General features: G+C 45.3%; 1 protein-coding gene across 1 annotated transcript; it reads left to right on the top strand.

Annotated features, from left to right (window-relative positions):
* Positions 1 to 2588: 2588 nt before the first annotated feature.
* On the top strand, positions 2589 to 16165 carry LOC111839410 (serine/threonine-protein phosphatase 2A 55 kDa regulatory subunit B alpha isoform). Its single transcript, XM_023803298.2, has 10 exons — positions 2589 to 2896; positions 5108 to 5185; positions 6462 to 6559; positions 6673 to 6838; positions 7128 to 7240; positions 8095 to 8272; positions 9482 to 9646; positions 10303 to 10472; positions 11423 to 11514; positions 12500 to 16165. The coding sequence occupies exons 1-10, from the start codon at positions 2890 to 2892 to the stop codon at positions 12777 to 12779; spliced, it is 1347 nt and encodes a 448-aa protein (XP_023659066.1). The 5' UTR covers positions 2589 to 2889; the 3' UTR covers positions 12780 to 16165.
* Positions 16166 to 16250: the final 85 nt, after the last annotated feature.

Here is a 16250-nt window from a genome sequence, read left to right as displayed (position 1 = left end):
CCAGCTGCCCTTTGCATTGACAAAAAGTGTTTCTCAGTGTCGTCAGAGACCATACACACTCTTACAACCATCTGTTTACCCTCTTACCATCAGGCAGACGGTACAGAAGTATCCAGATCCACATGTCATGAGCTGTTACCCTGCTGAACCAGCAGTAATCAGTCCTGCTTGCAGTAATGTCCATATAATACAGTCATGTTGGTTTGTGTCACTGTTCTCTCACCTGTTTTTACAGCCAGCTTGTTGTAATATTACCCCGTGGCCATGCTTCCTTACAATTTACTTCTCATCTAGTTTTTTTTTCTCCTTGTTGTAAATTTATTAATGCATACACAGCACTTATGCATTACATACATATTTGTATATTTTCTTTTTTTTCTTGTAAATTGTCACTTGGAGTGACATACCAAATTTTGTTGTGCACTGTACAGCGATGAAGGTATTCAATTCATACTCAGTTAACATCAAGGAAATGTTCTGAGTACCTGTATACTTTGCATACGATTTTGAATACAGTTATGAGCATGTGAATAATAATTATTTTAGTTGCTAAAAAGACACCTATGAAAGAAAGAAAGAAAGAAATAAAGAAAGAAAACGAAAAAGAAAATATAATGTTCTGCCGTAGAAATTGAAAGCTGTTATTGCACGTATTTACCACTAGAGGCCATCCATGTACATCATCCATTTTCAATAATTGCTTACTCATAAAATCTTCAAAGTGCGGCAGCATTTCTGTTCCACCTTCATATCGTTAAGACAAGGGAATGTGATTAAGGGGAATATGACAGCATATTATGAGAAACTGAAGTATATCATTTAACCTCTTGTAATAAATAAGCTTTAAGTATAATTCAATTGTTTGTTAAGTGAGTTGAATTGCAAATCTGTTGTTTGATTTACATGTGCTATCATTCCTTCTATCAAATGTTTGAATTACTCATGCTGTGTAAACACCTTGTTCTTCTACTGTTGGGGGCAGCGTGTGGCTCAGTGGGCTAAGCCTGTGTGCTTGTAATCACAAGGTTGCTGGTTCAAAACCAGCCTCAGCTTATCTGCAAGTCCTTGAGTAAGGCCCTTAACCCCCAGCTCCCTGGGTGCCCCAACAGGTGGCTACAAAGAGCTAGTTGATGGAGGCATAAAAAGAATTTCCCCATGAGGGACAATAAAGACAGATAGTCAGATATGGCTGTGTAGAGACACAGAGAAAGCAAGACAGCCCCACAACAGCTTCAGAATATCTGTTAGTTTTGGGATTTTTAAAGGAGCTTTGTAACAAAATACTACCTTTCCTAGTTAATTGGAAGGTGTTTCTTAGTTTTAAATAACAAAACCAGCCCTTTTTCATGTTTTATCTTATGATATCTTACACATTTCACTTATGTTTTCATTGATGCACTCAATTGTCTACAAAGTTGAATATTTGTGCATTTCAGAGTGATCTGCTAATTGCCTGCAAAGCATTTATGTTTTATTAGTGGCATGAATTGTAGTTTCCCATGATTTTTAACACGTGTATTTTATGCTGGTTTGAACTACTTTCAAATTTATCACTGACATATTTGTTTTACTATTGTACTGGTTTGGCCTTTCATGTGAGACAATAATGGCATTCTGATTTGAAATCAAATTAAGGGAAACGGAAATTATTTGAATACATTGGAACTTATTCATATAAAGCCATGTAATGTAGGGGCCTATACACATGAAACTGCAGTGACATTTTGGTGGTGTTTACTTGTAGGACCAGTCCATTACGATTTTATGTGGACAAAATTTCAGCCCATCTGAGTTGCTGAAATACATTAAATTATATTGATAGGACTACTAGTTCGGCTAATTTTCCGTTACAACTAATAAACCCAGACCAAGCAGAGTCACACCTAAACCACGGGAAACCAGTCAGTTCTACTGGAATTTACACAATATCAAAGAAGACAGCCATAATCAAATATCCGGGTTTGTCATGCAGTCTCTGTCGTGTACCACACCTATCTCTGAAACCTTGTCCTCGGATTGTTCATAATACGTAATACTATCGTAACATTACGGTTGTCTAAAGATGTCTTGACCGTATCAGAACAATAACAGCAACGCTCTGCTGCTTTCCCCCCCAACTAATCGGTAGGTTAAAATCAAGTGCAAGTAGCTATGATGTTTCCGTCTGTTTCTGTATATTTAGCACACATTATTCACAAAGTGCAGACGAAAGTTTTTTTTTCCCAAACATCGTCTGTGAGAGACATCGACGTACCGCAGTCACTTGCTATATGAAAACAATACTGAGATTCACAAATACATATCAAAATACAACTATTGCATTCAGAAACGTACCGCGTAATACTACACGGCGATGATGATAATATTCTGCGACTCTATAATATACCATTGAATCGGTACGTCTTTAAAATGCGTCGATGTCGGATGTGGAGCGTGGGAGCGGTATTCGACCTAGTCGCACTTAGCTATGATTGGCGCTGCCTACCTGGTTGCTGGTGAAAGCCAATAAAAAGCCACCGCGCTGAGCGCCCACTATGTGGCGCGAGCGTGCTCTGCTAACATGCGCTTCCCTCCGCCTCCCCGCGGTTTTCGGTCGGTCTCGTGACGTCAGCACGGGAGGAGGTTGCGCCATTTTGAAATTGGAAGGTGAGAGAGAGGAGTAGATGACTGGAAAATAGGGAGTGTGAATGATAGATAGTGCAGGCTTGGCTAAGCTGAAGACCGGGAGACGAAGTGGCAGGGAAATAAACCTGACCCGTAGATTTTAATTCTTTTTTTTGTTTTGTTTTCGCGATCTTCATCCATCCTCTGCGAAATTCCCGTTGCACACGCCCAAGCCCGGCAAAATTTGCAAGACTTGGGCCCGCGGTAGAGATTCACTCTCTCACCATGGCAGGTAACCGCAACAAAATGTAAAGGGCGAATCCAGGCTGTCGTACCGATTCTGGCGCAACTACCCGTTTTTCTTTAAAAAAAGATCGGATTTGGGTTCAGATATATGAAGAGTATGGCCGTGGTTAGCTCGCCTTTCATTCCTTTCAGGTATTCACTTCCCAGCGGTCCCCCCCCACGTTGCGTTCAGGCGAAATCGCAGGGGAATGCATTACTACCCAATGCTAATTGATGCCAGCTAGTTTACTTGTATTTCTCTAGACGACCAGTCGCATTAATGGTATAGTTGGATAACTAACTGGTCTTAAGTGATTTTTCCACATGCGTGTGTCGGATCATGGGCGCCTGCCTGTGCTCGTGGTGCCCACGGTGTTAGCAGTCTGCATTAATCGCCTAAAACTTCCTCCCTGTATGTTTAGTTTTCGCATTATTCTCGTATTTTATTTTGTTTCTTGTGATCGCTGCTTGTATGGCGACCTTTTGGTGGCTGGATTGCAATGCAGCCCCCCTCCCTTCTCCGGGTGTGTTTTAGGCGGGGTGCTCCCACCGGTGCAGATGCTGGACGGATCCCGTAAGGTCATACGCCGCACCGCGTCTGCAACCGCCCTTATTTCCCATCGCAGGCCACATGGCAGCGGTCCTGTTCGCTTGATGCATGGTGTCCGTCGGTTTTGTGCCGTGGCGTTAGGCGATCGGCGCCCCGGTCCCTTTCCGAGGGCTGTCCCTTAATCGATGCGGGTATCGTTTAGGTAACGGGGTCGTGTAGGAGGGAGACTTTAAGATCGCGTTTGTTCACTGTCAGATTCCCTCTACAACACGCATTGCGAAAGGACCTGAAATGGTTTAATGAGAGGCTCATAATCCCACCTGGTGCGTCTGTCATCTGTCATTTGTCATTTATGAAGCCCCCCCTGTCGTCAGGTAGCCTTGTCTTTTCACTCCTCAGTGCAGTAAAATTAGTGGAAACTAAAGTTCACGCCTATAACTGGCATATAATTACATTAGTTTGCCTAGCAAGTGGTTGAGACTGAATTGATTTGCATACCTGATGTCAAAAGGGGTTGAACCCTGACCAAGCCCTAACTTATGATTTGAATCTGTGACCATCTTATCCACATCAAACTTATTAACTACTATCATAACAAACCCCAGTTTAATCCAAATAATAGGATATCAATATATGCACGATAAACCACTGGATGAATATCGTTTGGAAACCCATCGTAAATTACAGTTATATCTCTTGGTTCAAAAATCCCAGTTCTGTTTTATGAGCTTCTGAGAAGTTTTGGGAGAGTGGATATTGATTTCAGATCATTACATAAGCGATTCCCTGCTGTCTCTGGAGACGCGTTGTTTATGCGTAATCTGTGACCCAGCATTATTCACTTCCAACAGGTCACGGGGAAAGTTTCAGCTGGTTTGTTTTTCTTCTTAAGCAGTCTTTCATTGAGCAATTGGGGAGAATTTATGGAAGGACAGCTGGGTGTGGGCATGTCTATGATCCTTGCAGAATTGTGCAACAATGTTTGAAACATGAAATAACTTGTCTTCTATCGTTCATCAGCATCATGAAAAAATGGATTAGCAAACCTTTGTTGATTTGTTACAGTGAAACGCGTTTGTGATTGCCCAAAACTGTCAACTGGGGACGGCGTATTGAATATGCAGGATGTAGACTGAGATCCATCCTGTCCCGGCAGCTTGAGCACCTGTTGTCGCCCATGTTAGCCTTAGACATTGACCTGACATTGGCAGTTTAATGCAGATGGTGGCCTGTCTGAATGTCAGTACCTTTTGTATCTGTGCCCTCCTCTGTCTTGCATGAGACACCGTTATATATGTAGATATTTTCCCTGCAGTGGTTCAGGTTTGGTAAGTTTCTTGGTTGCCCACTGAGAGCTCCTTCTGCCTTCTGAAGAGGCAGGTGCTTCATCAGGCTCTCTGCTTCACCAGCTGGTGGTGGGGTGGTTGGGTCGAACGTCATGTTCCAATGAATGCACAGTAAATCCATGTTGAAACTAGATACATGGCCCTTTCTCTATTGTGGACCGTTTACTGGATTTAGTAGTCTTGTGTTAGGATTATTTGTCTGAATAGCCGATGCAGTGGATAGGGCTATGCCTGTTTTTTTTTCCGGTGTAATTTGCAGTGGTGGGTGGTGTGTGGGGCAGGGGCGGAGTCTGCCATGCAGCTGATCTCTCTCTGCTTTCAGGGGCCAGTGGTGGGACCGGCGACGTGCAGTGGTGTCTGTCGCAGGTGAAGGGGGCCATTGACGACGATGTGGCTGAAGGTGAGTCCCTCCCTGCATCATGCTCTCACTGGGAGCCCTCACTCCCTTGCCGCCGGTCAGTTTTACTTGTAATATAGTTTTTCCTTAAACATGTTCACTGGGATGACTCTCGCCCCGATATCCCGTTCACCTGTCCGTCTTCCATAACTGCTAATGCAGTGCAATGTGGGGCCATGATGAGCCTACAGTCTTTCCCAGGAAGCATGGAGCACTAGATAGGATACCTGTTTAATTCAGGAGACAAAGGCACACACTGAACAATATGGATACACTGATTCACATAACCATAGGGGATTAACTCTGGGTACCTGCAGCAAACCCAATGCTAGCATCCAATCTCCACCCACAAAGAGCTAAGGGTGGCATTTTTTAAAACCTTCTAACCCAAAACCCTGGAAGGTGTGAGGCCATCCTGCTAGCCACTGAGCTGCTGTTCATCCTCTGTACCAATAAAAACCTTTGGCGTTTTAATGCTATTAACTCATTAATTTTTCTGGTGTCTTTTGAGCTGGGACCACCTGTCGGTTATAGGAGGATTATGTCTATATTTAGCTTCCTTGAAATATCTACTGGGATTGAAGCCTGTTGTGGAAGCCTGCTGTACAAATTGTGGGAGGCGTAGCAGCTTCCCATTGGACAGCTGGCCGTCCTGATAAGTGTCCAACAGAGACCGCAGTCGGCGCCGCATCAGGCTGCCGGTTTGGCCCCGAAATTAACCCCAGACTCATCCTAATTAAAACACCCTCTCTGCCTCACTTTTAAATCCCAGTATTTTTTTTTGTAACACTAATTCTTGCGTTCGTGTAGATTATGCAATGGAATAGCGTTTAGGTAAAGTACATTATGTGTAAATGTATAGCATTTTAATTGTCAGCAGATCTACTGGAACAAAATGGAGCAATGTAAATTTAAAGGTCCAGAACGTTCTTGCATTGTAATGTGGAGATTTATGTAAAATGTACAAATGGCTCTGGGTGATGAATGAGAGTAGTGGAAGCCATTTTTGTGTTGTTTTATTTTATTTTAATTCATCATGGAGGAGGAGCTATATATTTATGTGTAATTATTACGGAGGCAAAGGAGAATCTCACAGCTTCTGTTGGTTCGACATGCAGCGCTCGCCTAGGGCTCGCACGCTCTGTGCTGCAGCGGATCGAACAGTCTATGGAGAACCCTGCTTCGATTCGAGTTCTGTCACCAGGGGGGCGGGGGCGGGGGCGGGGCGGGGCTATTCCTGTGCCTAACCTTGTCACATGTGTGCTCCCTTGTGCCTCAGCTGACATCATCTCCACGGTGGAGTTCAACCACTCCGGGGAGCTTCTCGCCACAGGGGACAAGGGCGGCAGGGTCGTCATCTTTCAGCAGGAGCTGGAGGTGAGCGGCGTGTGAGGTGGTGGTGGTGGTGGGGGGGGGGGGGCGGGAGGTTTCACCGTGCAAAACATTTCTGCGATATTTTGGCTAACGTTAGCCCCTCTAATTCTTCCCAGAACAAGAGCCAGCCTCAGTCGCGGGGCGAATACAATGTCTACAGCACCTTTCAGAGTCACGAGCCCGAGTTTGACTATCTGAAGAGCCTGGAGATCGAGGAGAAGATCAACAAGATCCGTTGGCTTCCTCAGAAGAACGCCGCCCACTTCTTGCTGTCCACAAACGGTCGGTGCCGGCCCCACTTTTCATTTCCCTCTCTTGTCTGATAATAGAATAACACTTTTTTGGTGTGATGCATCAAAAAGAAAATGCTCAGACCCTGGCGGGGTTTTTTGTTGGCTGAAGGGTTAGAGTAGAGGAAGTGAGACCGGTGGCTTGTCTGTGTCCACCCCCATAACTTCCCTTTAATTTTATGAGCTCATTTCCTGTTAAAAGGTAACACAGGTTGCAGAGGACTGGCAGGGAGGACCCACCTCCACCAGTGTAGTTTTTTGACCCTGTACCTGGTCTGCAGATAAGACCATCAAGCTGTGGAAGATCAGTGAACGTGACAAGAGGCCAGAGGGCTACAACCTGAAGGAGGATGACGGGCGCTACAGGGACCCCTCCACGGTGACCACATTAAGGGTGAGTGGCGGGGGTCTCCTTCCGACAGGGGCTCTGCTAGCTGAGGGACTCCACCACTTTGAATCCTTTTTGGGGGTTACCTTTCTGTCAAAGGTGTGATTGTTCTGGTATTTCTAATACAAAAGTTGTGCTTGCATCCCTCTGTGGATGGACCGTTCCGCGACACGCACTCCGGTGGTGGTCTGCATCTGGTTTTATATAGGATCTGTGAATGGGGTTAATTTGTTTATATTTTGGATTCATTTCACCTCATTGACTCTGGCTAGGGTGCACTTAGCTCTGTGAACTCATCAGGTAAACCGTCCCCGTGGAATCGGTGTTTCGTCTGCCTTCTGGAGCGCTGGATATGACTGACCTTTCTGAAGCATGCTTCCTACCCTCCACTTATCGTTAACTGAAACTATAATAAGACAATATTTTTGTAAACTGAAATGAAGATACAGAAACAAGACAACTAAACAAAAAGTTCTTCTGAAACTAGCTGAAATAAAAACAAACATCACAAACGTTGTTTCCATGATTAACACTAAGTAATGATTTATCTTTACAGACCCATAACAATACCTGGAATGTTTTTCCCATTTTGAGAATCTTAGTATATAATGTGCACTGTATATTAATGTATGATCCTCTGGAGATTAGACATATAAAAACGCTTAAACACCTTTCAGCCTTCTTACCTAGAAATAAAATGACCAAAACTGAAACTAAAATGTATAGAAACTAAATGAAAAATGTATCTTCAAAGTAAAACTAAACTGAAGACTAATGAAAACTGGATTTCAAATGAAAATTTAAAATATCAAAAACAAACAAAATATTGTAATTGATTGTCTATTAATAAACTCACACAGGTGCCGGTGTTCCGCCCCATGGACCTGATGGTGGAGGCCAGTCCTCGACGTGTCTTCGCCAACGCCCACACCTACCACATCAACTCCATCTCCGTCAACAGCGACTGCGAGACCTACCTGTCGGCCGACGACCTCCGCGTTAACCTGTGGCACCTGGAGATCACGGACCGCAGCTTCAGTATCCTGTGCGTGAGCGTGTGTGTGCGCGTGAGCGTGTGTGTGTACGCGTGTGTGTACGCGTGTGTGCGCGTGAGCGTGTGTGTATCTGCCTGGTGCCCCCTGCCTTGCCGTGTGGGGGAGACCTAAGCAGGATTTACCCCCCATCCATCCCCCTCCCTCCCCCCCACTCATCCAAAGCAGTATATCAGTAGGTGTTATATTAATTACACCCATCAACAAATAGGAAAATGTTTTTATTTCTATGCATTAACATTTTTAAGGCCTTACAGAAGAGCACAAAATACTTGGAGGTCTGTTTTGCCAGAGTTTACAGAATGCGACACGTTTGGGCATGTTGAGGCAGGATTCTGCTCTCTCTGATATGGAAAACCGATATCAAGGCAAGAGGCGTCCCAGTGTGCTGGCTGGCATCTGCTGGACCCTTAAGAGGCACATTCCTGACACCCAGTACAACAGAAAATCATATACTTCTACCTTTCAGATGTCACATTCACCACGCACATATACTGTAAATATGTGTATAGCATAGGGTATAATTGTGTGATTCATAATCTTTGCCTGATGGGGGAATTCCGATTAGATTTCTTTTCAGCACGAAAGGTACTGTAAGATTGACCTTTTTCCATTCCTGTGCCACACAGACAGATTGTTGACCAGTGTTACTTTCATGGTAAACTTAATGCGGGGCTAACTTTCCTGGCTGGTCAGTCGGTCTAGTATTAGCCGGACTGGTTCTCCCTGTGTTTAGAGGTCCTCCTCGTTGGCATCCTGCTGCCCAGTACCAATGCTGCGCATGTGACAGTAGTGAATTCCCAGCATGTGAACCAGCTGTGTTGGTGACCCATGAGAATGAACTGGAGCTGCCACATGTGCAGCCTTGCGCTGTCTGTGTGTGTCTGCCTGGTGCCCCCTGCCTTGGCGTGTGGGGGAGACCTAAGCAGGATTTAAACGGCTTTGCCATTTTCTCTGTTTTGAAGTGGAAATCTGGCATCTCCTCACCAACGCGGTTATGTGTTTTTCAGTATGTAATGTATTCTAGATGTTTTGTCTACAACTCTGGAATATGCGATAAATGTCACGTGACCTCATAACCAATTAAATACTGTCCCCAGCATTTCCAGTGCTCTTTCTCTCTGTGGGGGAGCTGGTTGTCATCCCATGCAGTCCATGGCACTAGCCTTTTTGCCCTTGACTGGTGGCCTCGCAGACATTGTGGACATCAAGCCAGCCAACATGGAGGAGCTGACGGAGGTGATCACTGCAGCGGAGTTCCACCCCAGCCACTGCAACACCTTTGTCTACAGCAGCAGCAAAGGCACCATTCGGCTGTGTGACATGCGTGCCTCAGCCCTGTGTGACAAGCACTCCAAACGTCAGTACCTGCCTGGGCTGCGCCACGATGGGCTGGGGAGGGTACAGCACCGGAATATACCATCTCTGGGCAAGAGGGGGCGAGAAACCACTGAATCATACTATTAAACTGTCCTTAACACTTTTCCTTCTCTTGTTGGTTAGAGCTCTCTGGATCATTTTATGCCAAAAAGTGCCTTTAATAGGCTGTGTGTCTGGTGTGCTTTCTTCTATAGACCATCTTAAGTACAGCAAGGCTTAATGGACTCTAAATTTGTATGTTTGCTAGGAAATGTATTTTTTTCCCCATTTAATTTATTCATTCAGCTTTGCAATGCTACAGTGGCTGGGAGTATGCCAGATGCACACTTGCAGACTAATTTCGGCTCCCCAATTGACCTGAATTGCATGTTGATGGACTGTGGGAATAAACTAGAGGAGGCTTGTATGAAACCCCAGAGGTGTGAGGCAGCGTCATCCCTCATTTTATTCACTTGTTAATTTATGCTCTTACATACAGCTGGATATTAAAACAATTGAGTGCCACACTTTCTTGCTTGATGTGGGCCACAAGCATTAAGGCTTCAAAGTCCGTTCCTTTGTCGCAGCGCCACCTCCTGCCGACACAGGTGCATCATGCGGCAGTGCTCACCTCCTTCTCCATCTGTCGTTGGCCAGTGTTTGAGGAGCCTGAAGACCCCAGCAACCGCTCCTTCTTTTCTGAGATCATTTCCTCCATTTCCGACGTCAAGTTCAGCCACAACGGGCGTTACATGATGACCCGCGACTACCTGTCAGTGAAGATCTGGGACCTGAACATGGAGACGCGGCCAGTGGAGACCTACCAGGTAGGCGGGTGGGGGGGGGGGGCGTGTTGGCCTGGATTCTCCCCCTAGAGTGGTGGATCCTCCGATTTGTGCACTTCCTTTGAGTGTCCACCAGGGGGAGTGTTTGGACTCTGTGCTGTTACCCTCTGTGTTTTGATTCCATTGCATCTAACATGGCTATCTGTCCAGCCCACTCATCACAGACTTTGGTCTATCCTGGCTGTCTCTCCTGCTAACCTTGGGCTTGATCCAAACATTCATTTCTGTAGCATTTGAATAGATAACTAATTTTCTTACTAAATGTTTTCTGTGTAATGCTTTGCTTGCAAGGTTGTACCACTGTCAGTTTGAAGCACTGAGTAGTTTGGCTAATACCTATATGCAAGATATTCCTTATTCAGATGGTTAACTTTTAATTACATTTAATCGTTACCATAAAGATTGTCACATTTACGCTACTTTTACACATCCAGTTTACTCGATAGCTATAATCTAGCATGACACGCTAGCTCGACATGTTAACCCTCTTAAAACACTGAAATAGACCCAGATAAGCAGTTTAGCCTTTACACTGCTAATGTGATCTTATCACCTTGCTTCTTGCCATTCTCTAGTCATTTGGATTGACGGTACCTGAGAGTAACTAGGAGCAGTAGGATTTGCTTTGTGTTTTTGGTGTTTGTCAAGCTTCAGCTCTGCTAAATGTCTGGAAAGCCTCTGGTTGTGTCGTAGGTGTGATGAAGTGGTTGTTTATGAACTGGAAATAGGTGGCTGTCTCATTTCTGGATAAAATGCCTTCTAACCATGCAGTCCCTATCTGTGACATTTGATACTCCTTGGTGCATTCACGCTCGCTTTCCCCGGGGCAGTCTCGGTCTGGCTGTCTCTGTCCCCCAGTCTCAGTCTGTGTGAGCGAGCAATGCCGGCACGTTCTGTGGGCTGTGCCGTGACCCATTCTGTGTCCCGCACAGGTGCACGAGTACCTGAGAAGCAAGCTATGCTCTCTCTACGAGAACGACTGCATCTTTGACAAGTTCGAGTGCTGCTGGAATGGGAAGGACAGGTGAGGACCGTTCAGTTCATTGGGCAGATGTTTAATGTCCGGGGCGACATACTGGTGAAGCAGGTTACGAACATGGCTGTCGAGGAATCGACTAAGCATATGTGCAGCTAGGCTGAGCTTCCAGTGAAATGAGTCTTATACACTAATAGAACTGTTACTGAATTTTTGATTCAGCTAACCTAATATACAGGTACCAGGGGATGTACAGCATGGTACGCACCACATTAACATATGGACAGCTGGGCAACCTACACTATTTGCTTATTTATATAGTGCTGTTTCTAATGGTTGCCCCAAGGCACTTGACTAGAGTGTCTGGCCAGTATTGCTCGTTACCAAAGCGGTTAAGGATCACCTGTTTGACAGTGGTCGTTATAGTTAAGAGTGCGACCTGAACATAGAACCCTTGTCTTACTAGGCTAGATTCTTGTCTGCAGCTCTTCCTTTTGGCGTTCTGGTATAGGGTGCTTGGGGGTCTGGTTTGGAAGTCTCCGGAAACGAGCCTGGCTTTCCGAGCCACCTTATCGTTTTGGGTGCGGTTTATCTTTACGAGGCAGAGTGTTTGACGCCGATCCTGCTCGCGGAGCTCGGCCTGCTCCACTGGTCACTGCCTGTCCTTCGTCATGCGCGCTGAGGACGTCCATCAGATATGACTTTCATATGCTGACTGAGTGCTGGCCTGATACCCCAAAAATCAACACATCTAACCCCCATCAGGAAACTTCACAATCCTAGTTTTAAGGCGCTATATAAAGGAAAATCATACAGTGATGCTTGTAGTAACCTATTTTTTTTCCCCCAAAGAAATAAATGAAAATTGCAATTTTAGAACAGGTGCGGCATATTGGTGCACCAGTGATCAAGTGGTTATGGGTTTGAGTCCCAGTGTCATAAGCAAATAACCTTTGTCTTTACCAGTAAAAGCATTGATCTCTGTGAGAGACCAAAACTTTTGTGTGTGCCCCCCCCCATTTCCCCCCAACAGCGTGGTCATGACTGGCTCGTACAACAACTTCTTCCGAATGTTCGACCGCGGCCAGCGGCGGGACGTGACCCTGGAGGCGTCGCGGGAGAGCAGCAAGCCGCGCGCGGTGCTGAAGCCGCGCCGTGTGTGTGCGGGCGGCAAGCGCAAGAAGGACGAGATCAGCGTGGACAGCCTGGACTTCAACAAGAAGATCCTGCACACAGCCTGGCACCCACAGGACAACATCATTGCCGTGGCAACCACCAACAACCTCTACATTTTCCAGGACAAGCTGAACTAGACCCGGCATCCCACTCTACAGCAGCCTCCTCCTGTCTCTGTTCCCAGTAGTACACTGGACATTGTGCGCCACTAGAAGACCCTGTTTTGGTGGGATGCCCCCCTCCCCAGCTCCCTTCCCCCCTGCTCTAAAGGGAACATAGATATCAGTGTCAGGGTTTTTTTTTTTAATTTTTTTTTTTAACCCAAGCCTTTCAATGGAGTATTGTGCTATAGTCCTCTAGGCTTCTTGAGTTTCATCAGTGCCATTTATAATTTGTGAACATGTCCTCCACTCTGCTCTTAGTCCCGACAGGTCAGTGACGGGATATGAAAGCTCCATCCCACCTCCACTTATCCCCTCCCCTCATAATTGGAGGAGCTGATGCTGTTGCCATAATTGTTACCCTGGCCCTCATAGTCATTCTTATTCGCCCACCACCACCTCGTTACAATTTTTGATTGGTGGATAAAGTCTGAATAGGCAGTACCACTATCGCCATGGCGACGGTGGACTCCATCTGCAGGATCGATGGTCTGACGAAGGCCGCTACCAGGTCGGTGGGCTGATCAGTATCACCAGCAGGCATGCCGCCCAATCCCCCCCGCAACCCCTCACCCCCCCAGTGTCCGCAGCCCAGCGGGGACACGCCTCCTCAGAAGGGGCGGCACCCGGGCCCTGCAGTGGACAGCCACTCTCTAGCCTGCCGTCATTTGCCATTACAGCGTGACATAGAACATGGAGATGACCATCTGCAAACAAGCATCATATTTGTGAATTTGTACAAATGAATTGCAGTCATTAGTGGATTTTCCCATTCTGTCCTCAGTCGGTTCTTACTTAATGATTTGTACAGCAGTAATCACTATAGTTTTATTTTTGTATTACGCAAATCGTTTAGCATAATACCCTCATCTACCCTTCCATGTCCTGTCCAGTCTAGTCACTGTTCTTTATTTGACAGCTGTTAGATCTCAGGCAAGATTTTTAGCTGTACTCATGGATGCTATCAGAGCGGCCTGGTGGGGTTGGATTTCAGGGAGGGAAGTTTAAGGGGGGGGGGGACCACACCCTACTCGTATTTGGTCTCACCCGGTGTCCCCAAATCTGTCCTTGGGACTGCCGGCCAAGAACCTTCAAGTAACTGTACTAGGAGAAGTGTGTTGAAATTTGGAAAGGTGTCCATTGCTTAAGAATTCTCCAGAAAGATTTAGTCATGCCAGTAGCACGCCTGTAACTGACAGGGGCTGGTTGGTTTGACTGGTGGGTCAGTTTACACTACCTGTGGTTTTCTGCACATTTGTTCAGCATGGCTGTTACGAGGGAGAATGTGTGTGTTTCCATAAATACTGTCATCTAGTTCTGTTTTGGTCCCATTGGGCGGGAAACAAAATCTTAACTGTAACGATCACAGTTAGTTCTGACATCTCCTGAAAAGTGTGTCACACTCCAGTTTCTTACCTTGAAAAGTGGAGATGTGCGGTTTTGCCAACAGGAAGACCAAAATATTGTGTACTTAAGGGAGATTTTTTTTTTTCCTCTTTCCAGTAAGCACTGATTGAATGTGAGTTCTCCAACAAACTGGAATATCTTGAAGTCAAGTAATGCACTTAGTTTTAAGCACATAGAAACCCCCAAAGACTGAATCTTCATTCTGCATGTTTCTTCAGGGTGGGATTGAGATCTTCCTGGCATTTGGGAAGCATACTGTGTACTATGTTCCTGTCTGGTTAAATGGCATTAAGGTTTGACTGTCTTAGAGCAGTGTTTCTGAAGCCGGTCCTTGGGACCCCCCCCAGACAGTTTACATTTTGCTCCCTCCCAGCTCTCTACTGTTTGCAAAAATGTGGGCTCTCTGTGGGTCCCCGAGTGCCGGTTTTAGAAACATTTAGTGTCTTGCTGAATCGTTGCCAATGTGGGCTATACCCCCCCCCTCCCCCCCCCAAGTAACGTTTTAAGGAAATTGAGGAGAAATCCATTGTTTTATACTGGTTGTAAGTCAGTGGGTGATGTCATTTTGGAATGCCATCTCCATGAAAGCAAAGTGTTTTTAATAATGTTTATCTGCAAAGATTAATGCAAAAACTTCAGCTTTAAGTGCTTGCACAACAGATACATGTATTCTGTGGGAGCAAGCTTATACGTCGGTGAAATTTAACAACGCGGTCAGAAGTGTTGTGATGCATTTGTGTGCTACGGTTTAAACTACAATCTCATTTTGAAAACGTTGCATTCCACTAGCAAAGGGTGAGTTAGTAATTTTTTTTTTCCCCCTCAGATTCTGTATTGTTCGTCTCAGTTCTGTTAATTTGTACAATTTTTTTAAGCTGCATTGAGGATGATGTGAGTTTTCTAGCCTGCTTGATTTTAGTGTTATCCTTGAACCTTCATAGTAGATTCCACGCATCTGCTGCGAGAACCTCTGCAAAGTTTTACATTGAGGTTCTGGAGACTAGAGGTCAACTACTTCAACTACTACTTAATCCAGTTTACAGTCTCTTAGTAGAGGTTGGGGGGGGTGGGTATTACATTTCAGCCAAAATGATTCGCACTAGATAAATTGCTCTTAAGGACACTTGGGCGAGATGCAAAAGGGTCTCATTTAGTCAGTCCCTTTTGAAGAACTAGTATTTGTTTGACATGTACTTCTGTTCCTGTTTGGGTACTCTCAGGTGAAGCGGTACCCCCCCACGTCGCTTCCCTCAACTTCCTCAAATGTCTTGACGGTTGTTTGGGTTCCGTCCACCTGACTGTGACCTATTGGGAACAGGTCATTTCACCAGTCTCGTTGCATGAAAGCCAGTCTGTGTTCTGTTCCTGAGCGTTGTCTCGTCGCAGCCGGTGACGAGATTCAGTCAACTTTGTGAAACCCATTTGGCCAGTGATAGATACTTGAAGATTTCCCCACCACCACAATGAACTATTCAGGCAGGAGGTGTATCGGTTGGTCCATGTGCATTGGTTTGAGAGCAGATTGAACAGTTTGATTGCAGTTAATGATTGTGGAACCGAAGTCTTTTATCCCAGTTTTGGGAAAGAAATTCATGGAGTAGTGTGCTTTTTTTTTTTTTTTTTTTTTTTATTAAAAGAAAAAACTCAGGTGGGTCACCTTGAGGGAAATTCGCTCCATCCTGGAGAACTCCAAGTGAACAATACTCACTGGCTTCTTAATTCAGTGCACTTTTGTTTTGATTTCATGAATGATATAGTATTGTGGTGGTGTTAGGGGTCCATTTAAGACTCTGTCGGGGGAGGGGTGAACTGTGTGTCGATAAATCTATACAGATGTTAAGTTCACTGTAATGTTCTGTCTGCCTCTGGCACCCAGATAACCAATACAGATTAAATAAGTGAATAATAAAGATGAATACAACACTGAACTATGGAATAAAACAAAATTATATAAACGGGTGTGAGTGATTTCTGTTAAAGGTTTAAATTTACGATCGTGTAACTTATAATTCTCCCACAATCATTGTTGCTTTTTGTCCC

The sequence above is a fragment of the Paramormyrops kingsleyae genome, chromosome 2, assembly GCF_048594095.1.
Source record: "Paramormyrops kingsleyae isolate MSU_618 chromosome 2, PKINGS_0.4, whole genome shotgun sequence".
Taxonomy (NCBI): domain Eukaryota; kingdom Metazoa; phylum Chordata; class Actinopteri; order Osteoglossiformes; family Mormyridae; genus Paramormyrops; species Paramormyrops kingsleyae.
The sequence above is the reverse complement of the archived record's forward strand: the minus strand, read 5'-3'. Positions and strand labels throughout refer to the sequence as shown.

Excerpts from the sequence above, each read along its gene's own strand:
- LOC111839410 (XM_023803298.2), top strand. Across the intron at positions 9,647-10,302 it reads GTGTGACAAGCACTCCAAAC|TGTTTGAGGAGCCTGAAGAC; the intron begins GTCAGTACCTGC and ends GTCGTTGGCCAG. Across the intron at positions 10,473-11,422 it reads GGCCAGTGGAGACCTACCAG|GTGCACGAGTACCTGAGAAG; the intron begins GTAGGCGGGTGG and ends TGTCCCGCACAG.